The sequence below is a fragment of the Myotis lucifugus genome, unplaced genomic scaffold, assembly GCF_000147115.1.
Source record: "Myotis lucifugus unplaced genomic scaffold, Myoluc2.0 scaffold_101, whole genome shotgun sequence".
NCBI classification, from domain to species: domain Eukaryota; kingdom Metazoa; phylum Chordata; class Mammalia; order Chiroptera; family Vespertilionidae; genus Myotis; species Myotis lucifugus.
Window position 1 is genome coordinate 3,537,962 of NW_005871149.1, and position 19,408 is coordinate 3,557,369.

General features: G+C 42.4%; 1 protein-coding gene across 3 annotated transcripts in view; it reads left to right on the forward strand.

The window, feature by feature from the left end:
• Positions 1-6,286: 6,286 nt before the first annotated feature.
• SORT1 (sortilin 1) overlaps positions 6,287-19,408 on the forward strand; it is a 38,979-nt gene continuing 25,857 nt past the window's right edge. For 2 of the 3 annotated variants that reach the window (XM_006092590.3, XM_023757087.1), the window contains exons 1-4: positions 6,287-6,346; positions 8,222-8,295; positions 16,864-16,966; positions 17,477-17,641. In XM_006092590.3, the coding sequence (XP_006092652.1) occupies positions 8,264-8,295; positions 16,864-16,966; positions 17,477-17,641 (300 nt within the window). In that variant the 5' untranslated portion in view covers positions 6,287-6,346; positions 8,222-8,263. Of the gene's footprint in view, positions 6,347-8,221; positions 8,296-8,320; positions 8,340-16,863; positions 16,967-17,476; positions 17,642-19,408 lie in introns of those variants that run through there. The other variant, XM_023757088.1, reaches the window with a different exon arrangement.

A 19,408-nucleotide genomic window follows, 5' to 3' on the forward strand; every position in this document is an offset into this window, starting at 1 on the left:
TCCCAGCTGTTTGACCACTAACTTGCACTGTCAGCTTTATCATACACCAGCGATTTTCAACTGGTGTGCTGAGGTGTGCAGCAAGAATTTTAAAAATATTCAATACCTGACTATTTAGTCAGGGGCACTGCCCTCAATAGCCACTCGGTGTGAATGAATCAAAATTACACCTTTTTTTTTTGGTTAGATTGGCAAAAAATATTTTTTTTTTTTTTTGGTGTGCTGCAGATTGGCAAAAATATTCTTTTTTTTTTTTTTTTTTGGTGTGCTGCAGAATTTTAGTAATTAGTTTATGTGTGCCATGAGAAGTCTCGGACTTTGGCTTGTCTTCCTGTGCCAGTAACTGGGGATTAATCAATCTCTCTAGATGTGGCAAGTTTCCTGATAGATCAGGTGACATTTTACATAGCTGGTCTTCAACTTCCTGGTTTCTGAGGTTCCTACCCTAGGATGTGATTAAGTAATGTAAATTACGTATTTACCATGTGGCCCCTCTGAGTACTGGCTCTTGGCTTGTTAGTCACACAAACAGCATATTTACTCGTGTGTGTGTGTGTGTGTTTTTTTTGTTTGTTTTTTTAAAAATATATTTTATTGATTTTTTACAGAGAGGAAGGGAGAGAGAGAGAGAGAGTTAGAAACATTGATGAGAGAGAAACATTAATCAGCCGCCTCCTGCACATCTCCTACTAGGGATGTGCCCGCAACCCAGGTACATGCCCTTTACCGGAATCGAACCCAGGACCCTTCAGTCCGCAGGCCGACGCTCTATCCCAGCTGTGGGGAAACTACGGCCCGCGGGAAATGAATAAAACTAAAAAAAAAAAAAGACCATACCCTTTTATGTAATGATGTTTACTTTGAATTTATATTAGTTCACACAAACACTCCATCCATGCTTTTGTTCCGGCCCTCCGGTCCAGTTTAAGAATCCATTGTGGCCCTCGAGTCAAAAAGTTTGCCCACCCCTGCTCTATCCACTGAGCCAAACCGGCTTCGGCTTTTTTAAAAATTTTGACCTGCTTCTAGAACATACATTTGGCTGACTGTTTAGCAATATGTAGTGGTCAGATCATGTTCTCTTTATGCTAAATAATCTGTCCCTTTTGCAACACAGCTATTGTTCCCCAGAAATAAAACATGCTGCAAACCTCCCCCACCTTCTCCATTCTGCTTGTCATGTGTACAGACAGCTAACACATAACATCATTTTGTAACAGTGCTTGAGGTAGACATTCACTCTGCCTTCTGTGGGCTGGACTGGACTCCTAAATGTTCTTATATGTCCAGTATTTTTACATATTTTATATGCTCTGGGTTTTAATAGGATAGGATATTCATTGGTTATATTGTGTTGGACATTTGGGGTTTTCTCTTCCTGGAGAGATTGTTTTGCTTTTCAGTTCTCTGGAGCCATAAGCTTTGTCCTTTGCTCATATTTCTTTTATTCCTCTTACTTTGCCTTGATTAGAACAATTGAACCATAACTTATTGGGTGATTATGTTCAACTGTATATACCACTGGAAACCATGCCCGTTTGAGTCAGTGATCCTGTGGCCTCGTCTCAGCTTTCTTGGGTATTTCAAACAGAAGTACTTTTTTCCTCACACACATTTTTCTGTATTTTTATTTCCCTTTGGTTCCCACCTTAACTTTGTTTATCCTGATTTGAAATTCTTATTTAGCAAGTACTTAATAGCATCTACTGTACACTCAGCACTTCACTAGTTGGCAATGTTAATATAGTTTATGTTACTCTTTGAAAATTTTCCAAATCCTTACATATGTCTTCATGTCTGTGCTTTCTGCACAACTGCCTTCGACCCGCCATCTTGCTGCTCCGACCTCTGTAATCCCTGCTTGAACCTTGGGGTACAGGCAGACCTTTATTCTTCTTACTCATATACTAGTATGTAGTCCACTCGCGGCCAGTGCCTCTCAACGCTTTGATGCGTCCGGGGCATTTTTACCAATTTCTGACTGTGTGGATGGAGTTGGTGGGAACTACAGTTGATGGTGGCTATAGCCTCCATGTCCTCCCCAGACCACCAGCTCATTTCTTCAGCTGAGGGGACATCTGGGCCCTCCCCTTCCTGGCACTGTGCCCTGGACACTCTCCAGACAGTAACCGAGGGCAGAGGTAGGCCCTTGTTTTGTCTTTTGTCTGTCAGGGATCATTGTACTTGGTTGCCTCGAAGTCCAGGGTGTTGAAAATGATGGTTTCATATAGTTTGTGTTTTCAGTTGTTTCCGGTGGGAAGGTTAATCTGATCCCTGCTGGTCTCTCTCGGTCAGAAGCAGAAGTCTTCTCAGAATAGAACTTTTCATATTTAGACTCGTTTCTCTCCTGGGGAAATTAAGTGGGTCTGGCCTTATCTTTTCATCCTCCTCCTTTTCAGAGCTTCACAAGTAATTCTTAAAGAAAATGAATTTCATTTTTATTGAATGCCTTTTATGTGCTACATTATATATTTTTGCTAAAGTGAATAGGCTTGGTCCCTGTACCAGATGTTCCTCAGGTCTAGTGAGGGAGGCAGACAATGTTCTTTTGCTATAATTAAAAGTAATACATATTTTGAAATATCTCTGATGCCATCACAATGTAGAGTGACATGTATGTTAAATATGATAAATGATGTCACATTAGAATTGATGGCCTTGTGCTGACACTTGTGAATTCTGTCCCCTAACCATGACCAGCAGTGTTTACTCTTTTCTGGACACCTGTAACCCTCCCATGGATGGCGTACAATTGTATCTGTGCTCTTGGTCCCCTGACTCTCCTGGATTTGTCTCCTCTCCATATGACCTTTTCTCTCTACCTGAGTTTTGGTCTGTTGTCAAATCTTATTTCTTTTTTTCCCCTTTTACTTTCACCATAAGAATGTTAAAGACTGAAATATAAAAAATTAGCTGCATTTGCTGTAGATGGATGAGCTTTTTCAATGAGTTTGTTTATTTGCTATAGTAAAATGTAATTGGCTATTGGGATGGGAAGGGAGAAAGGGTTAAGAGTAGCAGAAGAGCCCTAACCGGTTTGGCTCAGTGGATAGAGCATCGGCCTGCGGACTGAAAGGTCCCAGGTTCGATTCTGGTCAAGGGCATGTACCTTGGTTGCGGGCACATCCCCAGTAGGGGATGCTCAGTGAATGCTGGTTAACTCTCAAACGCTCGGACAGAGCTTCTCACAGCCTCTGCAGGACAGAAAGGCTATTGTATCTGTGCTCTGATTGATGTTTCTAACTCTCTATCCCTCTCCCTTCCTCTCTGTAAAAAATCAATAAAATATATTTTTTAAAAAAAAGAGTAGCAGAAGACCACAATTATAGTTAACTAGAGGCCCAGTGCATGAAATTTGTGCACTGGAGCGGGGGGGGGGGGGTGTCCCTCAGCCCAGCTTGTGCCCTCTCACAGTCCGGGAGCCCCATGATAGATCACCCCAAAGGGAGCAAAGGGAGGCTTCGCCCACCCCCCACAGCACCACTGCCGGGTAGCCTGGGCCTCCCTCTTTGGGGTGATTGTGGAGCCCCCCGATTGATCGATGGCCTCACCAGCCAGTGGCCTGGGCCTCCTTCTGCAGGGCGATCATGGGGCAATGGCCAGGCCCCCGACCAATTGCATTGCACCCACCTTGGCTGGCCTGGTGCCAGTGGGTGTCATAGCGTGGTCGTCTGGAAGGTCGTTCTGCTGTTCGGACTTTTGGTCGATTTGCATATTACTCTTTTATTATTATAGATAAATCTGGCCTACTTTTCCAAAGGGACTCTTCGGATGATGAATGAGGCCAGCTGTCCTTTGAGTTGTTTAGGAGAAGCTCAGGTTGCTAGTGACATCTAAGAATCTTCCCCTCTGGGATTGGACAGCAGGAGACGGGAGTAATACCACTGTACATTGACTGGGTCTCAAAGGTGAGAGTGCGGGCCCTGATTGGCTCAAGACGAGCCATGTCGTTGCCTGAGCAAGACAGCAGGACTCCAATGGTGGATTTGTCTTTTCTCCTGGTCAGCTGCTGTGACCTGAGCCTTCCTTGGAGAGAGAGCCTCTGTTTAGGTGACTGTTAGCCGGGTGGTCTATCTGGTGCTTGTGGTAGCTCTGGATCTTTCTACTTCTCCTCAAGGAGCTCATTGATGTGATTTCAGACCCTATCCTCACTCAAAAGAATATGCCATCTTGCTATGTGCGGAGTATCTTGCAAGACACAGTGCTGTGTCCGTTTTTACGCTGCTGGTTCCAGATGTCTCCAGCAGCCCTGCTTTTCCGCAGATGCTTGGCCAGTGTGTGAGCATGAATAGCCTTTCTGTCCTGCAGAGGCTGTGAGAAGCTCTGCCCGAGCGTTTGAGAGTTAACCAGCATTCACTGAGCAAGCCTCTGTGCGGCACTGATTGTGCCACTTACAGAGACTGTACAAGAGATTCTGCTGACCTCAAATGTACTTCCAGTCCGGAGGGGAAACAGCAGAGGTGAATTCAGAGGCCCGTTCAGGAAGACCACCAAAGAAAATGAGAAGATAAGCAAAACAGTGTTTGAGTTCTGTTTCTTCAGACGTCTCTGTTGAGATTGGCAGCTTGAGTGGCCCAGAGACTGCCATCCACCATTTACAGACATGTGCTATTTTGAGATTGAGTCTGTGGTTTGGGAAGGATGTAGAACCATTTCAACAAATGCTTATTGAGTGTGCAAAGTGCCGTGGTAGGCACAGGGAACACCAAAAAGTATAAAGTTATAGCCTCTGCTTCTAAGGAACCGCTCCTTAATGTTTGGAAAGGCAGGGCATGTTTAAGGTTTTAAAAATCTTAAGATATATGTCTTCAGAGGAGGAAAGCAGAATTGTCAACACAGTAGAAATATACACTAAACTGTTAACCCCTCTGGGGAGTGGGGCTTGGGTGGTGGGGCACGTGACAGACGAAGAGGAAGGGTCTTCACTTTTTCTGTATACATTTCTGTGTGGTTGAACATTTTTACCAAGTGCCAGTGCGGCCTTTTTGGAATTATTTCTTCATTAGCTAGAACAACAACAATAGAGACTAGAAGATTATAAACATAGTGTTAGCCTTGAATGTCTTTGTGTGATAGGATTATGAAAGATTTATATTCATTATACCTCCCTTTTGTCTACATTTTCTGTAATGGATATATATTATTTTATAAGTAGAGAAAGAAAGTATTTGAAAACCAAAACCCAAAAGCACCTACAATGATTACTAATACTGCGTTTTAGCCCTGGTTAGTGTGGCTCGAGCACCAAAGGGTGTCGGGTTCAATTCTCAGTCAAGGGCATGTATCTGGGTTGCAGGTTCAGTCCTGGGCCCTGGTCAGGGTACATGCAGGAGGCAACCAATTAATATGTCTCTCTCACATTGATGTTTCTCCCTCTTTCTCTCTCTCTCTTGCTCTCTCTCTCTCCACCCCCCTCCTTCCTTCCTTCCCTCCCTTCTACTCTTTCTAAAAATCAATGGAAAAATATCCTCAGGTGAGGATTAACAAAAAAAATATAACTGCATTTTAATATGTTTACCATATTTTGGATACACTACACCAGCTCTCCTTTTTTTTTTGGTCTCCTCACTCTTACCACAACTCTATTAAGGTTCTATTATTATTATTATTATTATTATTGTTATTGTTATTATTTACTATTATTATCTACTACTAGATAATTATTACTATCTACTATTATCATTATCTACTAATATCTACTATTATTACTACTATTATCATTATCAACCACTATTTTAAATGTGAAAGAAGGGCATTTGCTCTCGCTTCTCAGAACCTTGTCATTTTGAGAGAGCCTAGGAGCAAAAGGAATCTAGTTATTAACCATGCACCTGTACTGTGAAGGCTGCCTAGAAAAATTGGTTATGCTGATTGGGTTACAGTTATAGCTGTCAGTGTGGGCTGTGATCCCTTGTTTTAAAGCATCCTAAGAATACTTTCTACATATTTATATTTAGTTCTGTTGGAGAAAGCAATGAGATTACCCCATCTCCCCATCTGGTGCAGTGAAGAAAGCTCATCTGCTTGGCTTACTTTGTATAATTAATTTTTAAACTTCTGGTAGAATGTCTTTAAGCATATCTCAGAATTAAAATCTCCAAGTTATTTGTAATTTAAGTTAAGTAGTTAAATCCTGCCCTGCAAATTTTGTTCAGGGAATCCAAGTCCCCTTATAATTATGAATTTAATTACTTTGAAAGTAATAGTGTTCTGAATTATTTAAGGGAGTCAAAGACTGAAGGAAAGATGTCATTTGTAAATGAATTTCTTTTTTTCCCCCTTACAGCATGTATTTGATGATCTCAGTGGCTCAGTATCCTTGTCTTGGGTTGGAGATAGCACTGGGGTAAGTAATATTTTGAGGCTGTGAATTCAACTAAGCAAGAAGAACATGTAGATGTGGGGAGTTTAAGCACTAAGTGTTGTTATTTTCTGAAACTGTTTCCAACCTCAGACACAGAAATACATGTTTCCAGGACAAACTCTCAGGAAACTGTGGTTGGGTTGGTTTTGCTTTAGAATGGGAAACATCCTGTAACCACCCTCTTCCATAATGGGAAGATAGACACCTTTTGAGTCCTTGGTAGCTGCTTGGCATCAAGATGAGCAAGAAGAAGAAAGAGGGAAGCGCGTGCTGTATGCTGAGAAGTGAGCCTCACAACACATGGGAAGACCAGTGTGGAAGCTGAAACCTGCGCATCGCACATCTTGGCATTTTTCCTCCCAAATGCATTTTCCCACAGTTAGTGTTGAAGGACTGTGGCGCCCATGGGCTCATGGCTGTTTAGTTCCATCTGTGTCCCTTTTTCTACAACAAAGGAGGTGCTGCCAGGATTGGGAGAGTGGAAGGAGCGTCTGTCAGCTCCTTATTCTCCAATGTGGAGCCCGTCTCCCAGTAGGAGGGTGCACTTGGGATGCATCGGCCCCAGGTCTTGACTCAGGGCTTGGTGTTAGCTGCTCTGTTATTATCCTGCCTGAACAAGGGCAGGGCCACAGTTCATACCCTCCCCTCTGGTATTCCATGAATGTATGCATCATAGCATTGAGGCACACGATGGCTATGTCAGGAATCCAAAGAAATATTGGAGCTGAAGAGCAAGTTATAAATTAATTATCTTAATTAATTTTTAAACTTCTGGTAGAATGTCTTTAAGCATGTCTCAGTTTCTTCTAAAATTTGCGTTGTGCTCTAATTTCCATGATTTATCCATTTATTTAAGATAGTTGGTATCGCAAGATTTCTTGTTACATGGCCAATTGAGACTCCCTCTTGTACTAATCTATCAGAATTTGTCCTTGTGCATATTTTTATCTAGAAAAATATTTAAGAAATTAATTTCATGGAGAACTGATAGCAGGGAGGAGAAAAGGAGGGAAATATGTGACAGTGACTTTTGAGCACCCATAGTGCTCTAGCCTCCTGTACACAGAAAGGGAGCTGATTCTTGCCTGAGAATATCTTATACTAATACTAGAGGCCCGGTGCACAAAATTCGTGCAGGGGGGGGGGGGAGTTCCCCTCAGCCTGGCCTGCGCCCTCTCACAGTCCGGGAGCCCTCGGGGATGTCCGATTGATGGCTTAGGCCCTGGCTGAGTGGCGCTCCCCCTGTGGGAGCACACTGACCACCAGGGGGCAGCTCCTGCATTGAGCGTCTGTCCCCTGATGGTCAGTGTGCGTCATAGCAACCAGTTGTTCTGGTTGTTCCACTGTAAAGGTTGCTGGCTTTTATTATATAGATGGATACAAAATAGTTAAATCCTTCCTTTATTGTAATGGGTAGTTGATTAGCTCTGCCTCACTGCTTCAAGTGTGGGTGACAGGACCATCTCAACCAAGAGTTGAGACCTTGAGTCACTGCAAGCCTTAGTAACTTCTTGGTTTTCTGACTTACTACAGTATAGGCCAGTGGTCGGCAAACTGCAGCTCAGGAGCCACATGCGGCTCTTTGGCCCCTTGAGTGTGGCTCTTCCACAAAATACCGACTTCTCCGCAAGTTTCAGTCACACTATACGTGCGCACCCGCACGTGGTATTTTGTGGAAGAGTCACACTCAAGGGGCCAAAGAGCCGCATGTGGCTCGAGAGCCGCAGTTTGCCGACCGGGAATATAGGCTACTGCAAAGCAGGGCCTCTTGTCTTTCAGATGTTGATTTAATCCCATCACAGGCAAGCATGTGATTGGACCATCTTTCTTTTTAACTGTGCTTTTGTCTCTCTCCAGATCATTCTAGTCTTGACTACCTTCCATGTACCACTGGTAATTATGACTTTCGGACAGTCCAAGCTCTATCGAAGGTGAGATGCATATGGTTGGGGCACTGACTGAATACATTGTGAATGTAAGTTCCCCACTTTTCTAGGCATGATGGAGTCCAACAGTTGATTAAAAAGATCTTTCAGCCATCTTAAATTTTCAACAAACTGTCACATTCAGCACACTTAATATTTACTTAACCTGAAGAAATATGAAAAGGAATCTAGTTCCAAGAAGATTAGGTTGACCTGACTAAATAGGAAAGCAGTAAAGGCAGATGGAGTGTGTGTAGGGGTGTGTGTTTTATTAATTTAAATGGGTATTTATTTTTGGGAAGGTAGCATGGAGTTCAACAGTCTTTCTACTTATTATAAGCATAGAATGGTTTTTATATCTCTGAAGTAACAATCCTCACTATACCTTCCAAGTAAATGTATTTATGTAACACTTTGTACCTTCCAAGTAAATATATTTATCTAATCCTCTGAGCCCCAGTTTATCTAGATTGTTTCTAGATCAGAAGGAGGTTCTCAGGTCAGACCTACCAAAGTGCCTTATAGTGTTTACACTGGTAACGATGGTGGCAGTGTATGTTCTGGAACCATACTGTGACAGTTACCAAGTTTTACATGTGTCTTCTCAAAGGTACAGCTTGGTTAAATAGCAGGCTCTTTTCCTTAACTGTAAGATGCAAGACCAGCTAACTCTCAGAAGTTGCTGATAGTCTTCTCCATCATTTGTGCCCATCTCATTTTCCCCCAAGGGACCCCCCCAAAAATATGGCATCCTAGCAGATAACATAGAAACTCTTCTCAAGGCCAATGGATTTCCCAGCAGCCATCGTACTCTCTCAGGGGCCCAGATACAAGTGAGCCTTTGGTGAATTTCTGAGATGGCCCCTTCTCCAGTAGGTGTAATCTTGATTGCTGATTCTGAGTCTGGAGCCAGTGTTCGCGGCCCTTCAACACTGTGATGTTGACTTAAAAATAGGCTAAGAAGGAATTGCCATTTTGGAATCGCTGTAAGCTCCACAAAGCCAAGGTTCTTGACTAACTTGGAGTTCTCAGCAACTAGCCAAATGACTGGTATGTAATAGTAGGCAGGCAGTCCATACTAATTGAATGAATGAATGCCTTGGCTTCTCTGTAGTTTTTAAACTGATAATTTTTTATAAGGATTGACTGTATTATAGAATCATAGTGCTAGAAAGGGCTATAATTTATAGGTGATTTTGTTTATTCAATTAGAATAGTAATTGAACTATTTCAGACAGATGAAAAATATCCTGTTTGGGGAGGGAAAAAATGTATAAAAAGTTGTAACTTCATAACTTTTTCCAATGTTTAAGAAACCTTATTGTCATAAAATTTTTCCTTATGATAATTTTTCTTGGCAAATTATCTTTCATAATAACAGTAATGTATTATAGCCTGGCTGGTGTTGCTCAGTGGTTGAGCATTGACCTATGAACCAAGAGGCCACTGGTTTGGGCTTGATCCCCAATAGGGGGGCATGCAGGAGGCAGCCGATCAGTGTTTTTCTCTCATTGATGATGTTTCTATCTCTCTATATCTCCCTTCCTCTTTCTCTAAAATCAATAAAAATCATGTGGTTTTTTTTTTAAAAAAAAAGCAATATATTATATAACATTTGGAAATTTTAAAGGAAAAATTTCACCCTAATGTCAAGTGTAATCTTAACTTATGTACAGTTTATCTTGATTTTCCCCTTGAATGTTATATCATATGGCTACATAGTTTGGGGAAGCAACATGATACAGTGTAAAGTTGCCAGGTTTTGGTGACAAATAGCCCTGGCATTGAATCTCAGCACTATCATTTGCAAGCAGAATGAGCTTGAGCAAGTTACTCCGCCTCCCGGAGTCTTTTTGTCATCTGTAAAAGAAAGATGATAACAGTGGCCACCTCAGAGCTGTTGTGACTTATGCTTTGCAGTGCCTGGGCTGGAGTAAGAACTTGGGGAGGTTAGCTGCTGCCATGCCAGCAGCCAGCGAGGGCACATAGCCAGACTGTACTGATATTGCTGTGCCAGTTGTTAAAATGAATTCAAAGCCTTCTGTGCCCGCTGGTAAAAAGTGCTTGTCTGCCCCCAGTGCCTCCATGGCTTCTGGAGATGCACGCACACCCCTGCCAACATGCAAGTGCCATGACCCATATCCACTCTGATTGATGCTCATACAATGATATTTTTCATATCCCCTCTGCTAGTTACCCATCATTTTTGTTAGATTGACGGAATTTACTAAGTCATTATTCTCTTGGACACTTAGGTTGCAGCTAATTTTTCACTATTACTAATGCTGTTGTGATAAATATGACACATATATTTGCCAAGAGAATGCTAATTTCCACTTCATTTTTTAGTAGCAAATGAAAACCTCTTATTGACCCCTAGATGTTTTTATTTGTTTGTTTTTTAATCCTCACCTGAGGATTTCCATTGGTCTTTAGAGAGAGTAGAAGAGAGCGAGGAAAGAGAGAGAGAGAGAAAACATCGATGTGAGAGAGACACGTGTGGGCTGACACTCTAACCACGGAGCTAAACCGGCCAGGGCGACCCTAGATGTTTTGAAGGCTGTTTACTAAGCTTCTCAACTTCCCCAGGTTGAACTCTCTCCTGTACTTGTTGCTTTAGCCACTTTAATGCTTGTCTTCTGAATTCTCTACATTGCTGTTTAAGTGGGTGACCAGTCAAACCCATAGGGAGGGCAATGTGTTTTCATGATTTTTCCCCATCCTTTTGCTTTTCAGTATTGTGCTTACTTTAAGACTGCCCCAAACAAAAACCAAATGGTTTAAACACCTACCACCATCTGACTCAGCCCTTTTCACCCTGAATCTGTCTGGCCTGTGAGAAACCCTAGCACACACTCGACCTGGAGAGCAGTCCTCTGTGTCTGGTATAGAATCATATTCACAGGGAGGTGCTGTTTCTGCAGGGCACGCAGCAGTTTGGTTGTTTGTTTCTACGAGGTCATTTTGAATATGAATTCTTTCCTCCCTGCTGTGAAGGGAAAGGTCTTCCAGAGGTTAGGTGGAAACTGTAAATATGCCAGTCTCCATCTGGCCTGGCCTGATGTGACTCATGTCATTGAACACGCCAGCCAAGAGGCACATGTTCCTTCAGACACGGGAAAGGAGGGAGCAGTTTGATCAGAATGACTATGCTGAGGTTGCCTAAGTGAGAAATAAAGTAAAAGCCTGTTGAATCCACTCTGAAAACTCTGGTTTCTCACAGCTTTAATGATTAGACTATTTATTGGGTTATCTCCCTCCACTAACTCACATGTGGTCAAAGGTTTATTTGAGACTCAAATAAAGACAGCTGGTCACATGCCACCTGCTCTGAGCTGTGCTGCACGGAAGCTCCAGAGAATAGCAGGAAGCTGTCTCTGTTACTCATGCTGAGTTCATAGACCTTGACCTTTAGGGTGTGAAAAAGAATTGTTGAAAGGTTTGGAAAATAATAACTAAAGTTCCCAGGCATTCATGATTAGGTTAAAACAAATAGTATGTTAATGTCTTCAATTTAAAGGACTTATGTTTGAATGGTATAAATTTCGATTCCCTGTTAAGGAATATTAATAGATTATAAAGTACATTTGCCTCTCACTTTGCAGATACTAACTTTAAAAGGGAACAGGCCACCTAGTTAGGATGATAATTTTGTTTAAGGCTATAGGAGATGTTTTGTACCTTTTTGTTCTATGGTCCCTTAAGTATAACTTTTCACTGTGAGATCAACTTAGTGAAGCACATGTACGCATTATTCGACACCAGAATCCTGTACCTAGTTCCTAAAACTACTGGGCCATTTTATTTGCGATTTTTTTTTCCTATTGAGAGTTGTTCAAATTTTGGAAATTAATAAGAGGATCTCTAAAAGATTTCACATTGAAGTTTATTCCATAGTTGATGTAAGTTTTTCAGGTTACTGAGAATTTTTTTAAAAAGGATACCTTAAAGGTATACAACAGATATTGAAGGAAAGTAGAGTAAACCAGCTCCTCCAGGGCATCTTGTATGACAGCTTTTTCAGTGATGTGCTGGGTTCAGCTTTCACTGCTCAGACAGCTGGGGTGAAAAAAGAGACTGAAGTATAATTGGGAATTCAGTTTACCTATGGATTGAAAATCTGCCAGTTTTGCCTGTCACTGATTTTAGTTCTATGTCCTTTGGCACATTTTAATAAGCTGTATTCTCCCTAACTGATCTTTTAGCTGGAAATCTCAATGCAGTCAATTCTCACTCTTCACAATCGTTATGTTCTCCATAGTTCCCATGAATACTGGTTAGTGAATCCTGAACCATTGTTCCTAGAGGAAAATTCTGGGGTAGGTTCTTAAAAACCTCTGATCACAAATTAACTTTCATCAATTGATCAGCACATCACTTTGTTTTATGTGTGTTTCTTATTACTATACATATTGTTTGTGGGTTTTTTAAAATATTTTTTTATTGATTCAGAGAAGAAGGGGAGGGGGAGAGAGAGAGAAACATCCTTCCTATATAATAAAAGACTAATATGCAAATTGTCCCCTCAATTGGGAGTTCGACCAGGGGGCAGGGCTGGCTGGCCAACCGCCCATGGCCCCTCCTCTGCCCCCTCCCCCGATCGGGGGGTGGGCCAGCAGGACCCCACCCATGCACAAATTTGTGCACCAGGCCTCTAGTCAATGATAAGAGAGAATAACTGATTGGCTGCCTCCTGCACACCCCCTACTGGGGATTGAGCTCACAACCTGGGCATGTGCCCTGACTGGGAATCGCACCGGTGACCTCTTGGTTCTGGGTCGATGCTCAATTGCTGAGCCACACCAGCCGGCCTAGTATATATTGCTGATTCATTAACATTGAGCTCACAACCAACTCATGTCTGAAAGAAGCTTATCTAACTAGCATATTTTCTTCGAAAGGACATCAAAGCCTTCTTGTGCTCAGAGGCTCTGAATAGCACTTCAACACTATGCTTGGGGGCCATTTTAAACAGCAAAATCACCCATAAAAAACACAAAAATGCAAAATGCAAGGTACTAAATAGACCATGACGAAGACACTTATTTACAGTGTAAGAGCTGAAATACGAAGGCGGCTCGTCCCCTTGTTGGACCTCAGCTGGGAACGTGTGCACTGGGTGACCCTGCGCATGTCTGCAGATCACTGTGGAAGGGCCACGAGTGTGGATGTGGGTTACAAAGAAATGTTAGTGAAGAGGCATAGTCACAGATAGAGAATCTGAGAATAAGAGAATCAGCTGCACACACTTTCCTGATTAGTGAAAACTACAAAATTATAATTATTTTCTTTAGAGTTTTTTGTCATGCCTGTTGTTTTTATGTTGCAATTTATAGTGACTTAATCATGGCAAAAATGAACTAAAGGAATGGAGAAATGGTTAGGCTTGAAAGCTGATCAAATAAGGCTATCTGGGTTGGTTTGATTGTTGAGAAAAATAATATGCAGGATTCTCTGAGATACTGTAGGACTCTCTTACTGTTACTTCTCATTAAATGCCTGTAGGTCAAATGCTTGATGTCACAAGTTCCTATATATGAAAAGTGCAGAAACAAGGGTATAATTCTAGGCTCTGGCTGTTTGGGTTGAGTGTCAACATGTGAGTCTTTTGGAAACCCCAATTTCCAGTGCTTCATCTCATTAAGAACGTTGACACTGCATTTTACCAGAAGTCCATGTGATGATTACTTTTTTTCATTTATTTTAATGAGTTCTAGGTTTTTCTTGTTCTTTAGGGGTATTAGGTTCTATTCCAAAAATATTTATATTCTGCCACGATTTTCTTGAGTTATAAACAGGTGCATACAGTGGGGCCTTGACTTACGAGTTTAATTCGTTCCGTGACGGAGCTCATAACTCAAATTACTCATATGTCAAATCACTGTGACGTTCGCTGCGCCAACTAGCGGTGGTGTATCTGAAGCTGGCTGGTAACCCGATTCTTTTTGAGCTTGCAACTCAAAGCAAAAAATCAGCCGAGAGACGGCTCGTATCAAAAAAAACAAACTCGTTAGTCGGGACACTCGTAAGTCAAGGCCCCACTGTACTCTTATTAATGTTTATACCACAGATATATGCAAAAGTGGTCCTTTATTTTGGTAACCAGAAAGAGCAGAGATTAGGATTGATATATAGAATTATTAAAAAGACTGGTTTCTAAAGCAGATGGTTTCATAGGGTTTTGTTAACTTTTCATCTGACTGCTGCTCATTGCTCTGTTAATTACCATCTGGAATTTGAAAAGTAGATTTTTTAAGTTGTTTTGTTGATTTCCTCTTCATGATATATGTTGTATGCTGATAGAAAAAAACCCTTTTAAATAAAGGGTTTTGTTAAAATACAGGAGTGGGCAAAAGTAGGTTTACAGTTGTTCGAATGGAAAATAATACAGTAATTAATAAATAATAACACAAGAATAAACTCAGTGCTTCCCATACTCAACTGAGACCTACTTTTGCCCAGCCCTGTATATCCCTGAGCCCAGCGTGGCCTCAGCAGAACCTCCCTTCCGTGCCAGCAGGTTGATCCATTGCGCTCCATTTGTTTAACTGGCTACAGTACCAAAGTGTTGTAGCTGATGACTTTTTGCTTTGTTCATGTTGCTTTCTTTTTCTGAAGGGCAGGGATGTGCTTGTTGTGCCAAGTTCTTAAAAAGCCAGCAGACTTGCCAACAGGTTTGTGGAGGTTCCCGGGGGATATGGGGCAGGAGGGGAGAATTGTAAGGTGGTGATAATCGAGCTGTTGCCAGCCCCTTTGAAGGTTGTCTGAGCTGCTGCTGACATTTACACTGAGGAGCAGGAATTGTTTATACATCTCTTGGCCTGCTGTCAGGAAGATAGGAACTCTTCTTGTACTTCAAAGCCAAAAAGGGGGTGGGGGGAGATATGGAGGAATCTGATGGATAAGTGGTGCCTGGTCCCTCTTTTATTTATCTAGGCATTTTCTGTGTGTGCTTGCTAAGAGATGGGAAGTTATTCAGACAACTTAAAGTCACGCGTAGTTTGCTTTAGCATTCTGTCAGGGACCTAAACAAACACTCCAAGATAATTCCCTCCTGTGTCTCCAGTTTCCTCTTAGCTGATCGGTGCTGCTAGGCCACAGCCCTGGCAAAACAGAGGAAGACTGCAGTTTGTAAGGGAAAAACTCCTCACAGATCATTACAAGTTGTCCCTAGTTTGGAGCTGAGAGTTAAGAGAATTGGATTATAGCTTCAATTTCGCCCTTAATTAACTGGTTGGCTTTTGATAAATTGCCTCCCCTTGAACCTCCTCGTCTGTGAAATGAGGGAGTTGGACAAGATGTTCCCTTCAGTCCCTCGCATTTCTCATGTTCTCTGCTTCTGTGATTATTTGTCGAGATTGTACCATCTTTTACGTCATAGTCTACAGTGAAGACCACTGCACATCACATTTATCTTTGGCAACTAATTCGCAATACACAGTGGTCTTCACTGATGGACATTCATGAATATTGAGATTTTGCATTCTACCACTTTTTTCTCTATTGCTTTTTAAGAGAATGGCACATAGTATTAATCCTGTCAGAGTTACACAGCTACTGATTCTTAGGCTTGTATTTTTCAAAATCTAAACGTGGAATTGAATACCTCTCACAGATATTGTTGAAATGAACTTCTGGGAAAATCTCTAACAACCCGAGAACTGGCGTTAAGTTGGTTTGTTTCCCTACCTGCATTTTGTGTGCTGTATGCAGTAGAGACTTGTGCCCAGGGATGGTATCCTCTGGCGGAAACTTGAAGGCTCCTTCTACTCAACTCAGCTTTATCATGAGGACTCTGCATGAATAGATCAGTTAGGAGGCCGTTAGCTACACTTAGCAGAGATCCCAGCTCCAACTAGCTTAGTCAGGGAATTAATGACTCAGAACTAAATGCAGAGGCAGGACAGGCTTCAGGGTCAGCACAGTCCAGTGTCGTAGGTGCTGCTGCTCCACTTGTGTTGGCTTTATCTTCAGGTTGTGCTCATGGTGTCAGGACCCCATAGCGACCTTTTGCTTTGCATTAACACCCGGCACTTTGGGGACTCAATCTGAGCACTGTGGACATTTGGGCCAGATCATTCTGTGATGCTGTGGAACTGTCCTGTGCATTGCAGGATGGTTAGCAGCATCCCTGGCCTCACCCCATGAGATGCCACTAGCATTTGTGATCATAAAAAATGTCTCCAGACATTACCGAATGGTTGCTTGGAGGGTATTTGTGCAAAAACATCCTGGTTGAGAGCCACTGGTTTAGAAAGAAAGATAGCCCATTTATTTCATCAGGTGGCTAAGGAAATTTGTTTCCTAAGAGAGCCCAAGTTCCCCCCTTTGTCTCACTGCCTCGGTCTGGGTCACTCCCCCACTCCTGACCCCGCACCTGTGAGGGGTGGACTTCAGGCTCATCGAGTCCACACTGGAGCTAGGGATGGCATCAGCTTCCCTGAGGCATGAAACTCGTCAGGGGAGGGGGAGTGTCTCAGTGAAGTCAGAGAACGGGGATGGAAGCTGGGTAGGAACCCAACAGTGGCCACGACCACTGCATCCTAAATGTGTCTTTATTTTTCTTCCTCTCAGTGAGGACTATGGAAAGAACTTTAAGGATATTACAAATCTCATCAATAACACCTTCATTCGGACTGAATTTGGCATGGCTATTGGTCCTGAGAACTCTGGAAAGGTGAGACTCGTTCGTGCATGTGTAGAGCTGTGCTTGATGCCACACTTGGGCGCTCAGGTGTTAATGTTGGAATGATCCAGAGATACACAGCAGTGTATTTAGTTTGCTATTACTGTGCTTTAAAATTAAAACCTAATTTAATACTGATCACAAAAGAACTGGATTGGTTCCTTTTTGGCCTCTGTCTACGATGCACCCAAACTCCTAGGTGGCAGCTGGTTAGCATTACAGTGTACACTCCTAAGACACACATTTTATTTTAGTCTTTGGCAAACTGGCTGATCTCAAACTGACCGGCTTGCATCCATAGACATGATGCATTATCTCAATTCAGGATATTTTTTGATAAGACTAACACTTAAGGAGTGGGGTGCACCAACTAATCTGTCTTTATAATTCTTACTTTGGGAACTGAAATTTTCTTAACTGATGTCTTGTGGAAGTGGTGTAGGACTTCCTGAGCTTTCATAGTGTCACACCCTGAATCTGAATTGCCTTCTTCCTAACCAGGTGATTTTAACAGCAGAGGTGTCTGGAGGAAGTCCCGGAGGAAGAATCTTCAGATCGTCAGATTTTGCAAAGAACTTTGTTCAGACCAATCTCCCATTTCATCCTCTGACTCAGATGATGTATAGCCCTCAGAATTCCAATTATCTTTTAGCCCTCAGCACTGAAGTAAGTCTCCTTGAAGAAGTTGTCTTGCCCTTTGCATTTTTATCCTCTAACATCTAGCCTTGAAAGGCCCCTTTAGCTAATAATTTTATGAAGTATTGGACTGATTTCTGGTGACTTTGTATGTCATGAAATATATATATATATTTTTTGTGTTTTGTCCTATTTGGTAAAAGGCACAATTACCATGTACTATCTATTCCAGATAAGTATGATGTCTAGTTGTCATTACAATTTTTAAAATATTTATTTATTACATTGACTGGGGTGACAGTGATCAACATGATCATATAGGGTTCAGGTGTGGGTTTCTGTTACAAGGTCTTATATTGCACTGTGTGCCCACCACCCAAAGCCAGATCTTCTCCTGTCAGCTTTATTACAGTTTTTAAAAGTGAATAGATGTGTATTATTGGAAAACTGAACTAGAACACAGTGTAATGTAATCATCCTTGCTCTGCAAGGGACAAGCATAGATTGTCACAGTCCTGATGTCATTGTTTCTTTCCTGTGGCCAAACCACATCTTTCTAATTTTTCTTTTTTGTTCGTTGCATAGTCTATCAAGCATATTGATTTCTGTCTTCAACACTCATGTATTAAGTATCCAGTCTTAAATCCCCGCGCCCCACCCCAGTCCGGTGCTCTTCCCAGAAGCCAGTGCCCCTCCCTCTCTCCTGAAATTCCCTGTGGAGCTTGTGCAGCTTTCCTTTCCCAAGGACCAAAGTGGCTGCGTTGCTTGACTATGATAATCACCATTACACTGCATATTTAGATGGCTCTCTCACTCTCCTTATTTCTTAGAGTGTGGTCTACTGACCAACAACATCAGAAACCCCAGAAGCTGATTTAAATGCAGATTCCTAGGCCCCAACCCATATAGTACATCAGTGACTTTTGGTGGTGAGGTTTTTACCAGCTCCCCAGCTGAGCCTGCCCACTAAAATTTGAGAATCATTGCTATGATGACGGTTCTGGGGACAGAAACAGGGTTATCAGATGTGGCTGAGCAAAGGGGTGGCAAAGGGAAGGGGAAGGGCACTGGAAGACAGGTCTGGCTCTGGGCTCTGTGGGCAGATCTGAGCAGAGGTAAGGCTGTAGGGCTCAAGGAAGGCCAGAGTTAAGCTTAGCCCAAAGGAGGCCAGAGGAAGGAAACTAGCCTGCTGGGTATGCTTCAGACTTTCAAGAAACAATTCCTGGAAATTCCTTCCACCAGCTTAAGCTGAAAGCCCTTCAGGGAGCAAAGAGACCTCTTAGGAGTGGACAGAACCATCGATCTCCCCTTTGACCATCCCATTGCCATTACCAAGTTATCTTAAGGTGGTTGAAACAGGCTGTCCTCAGCAAGAGCTGGGCACAGCCTGCTTTTATATCTGAAACTACTTTCAATTAAGGAAGTACAGATAATTGGGGCAGAGAAGATGGGCCAGTTTGTACTCAAGTGCAAAGAGGTGATATCAGCCCCTTTCCTGTTTCTAAGTACAATTAGGTAAATTAGAAATGCTGAGCATTATCAGAGGAAGAAAATGAAAAGAAAAAAGAATGGTGGGTGGGGAGCACTGAAGGGAAATTCTGCCTCGACCATTTAATCCCAGCTGTACCAGGACACGTCTGTCCCCCTCCACCGAATCTGGGCGCAGTGCAACTGACAGTCTTCATCTTACTGTCTCTGCTGCGTTTGAAAGGTTCGGCCAGTCCCTCCTTTTGGGAATTCTGCTTGCTTGGCTTCAGTGACATCATTCCCTTTAGTTCTTCCCTATGTTCTAACCAT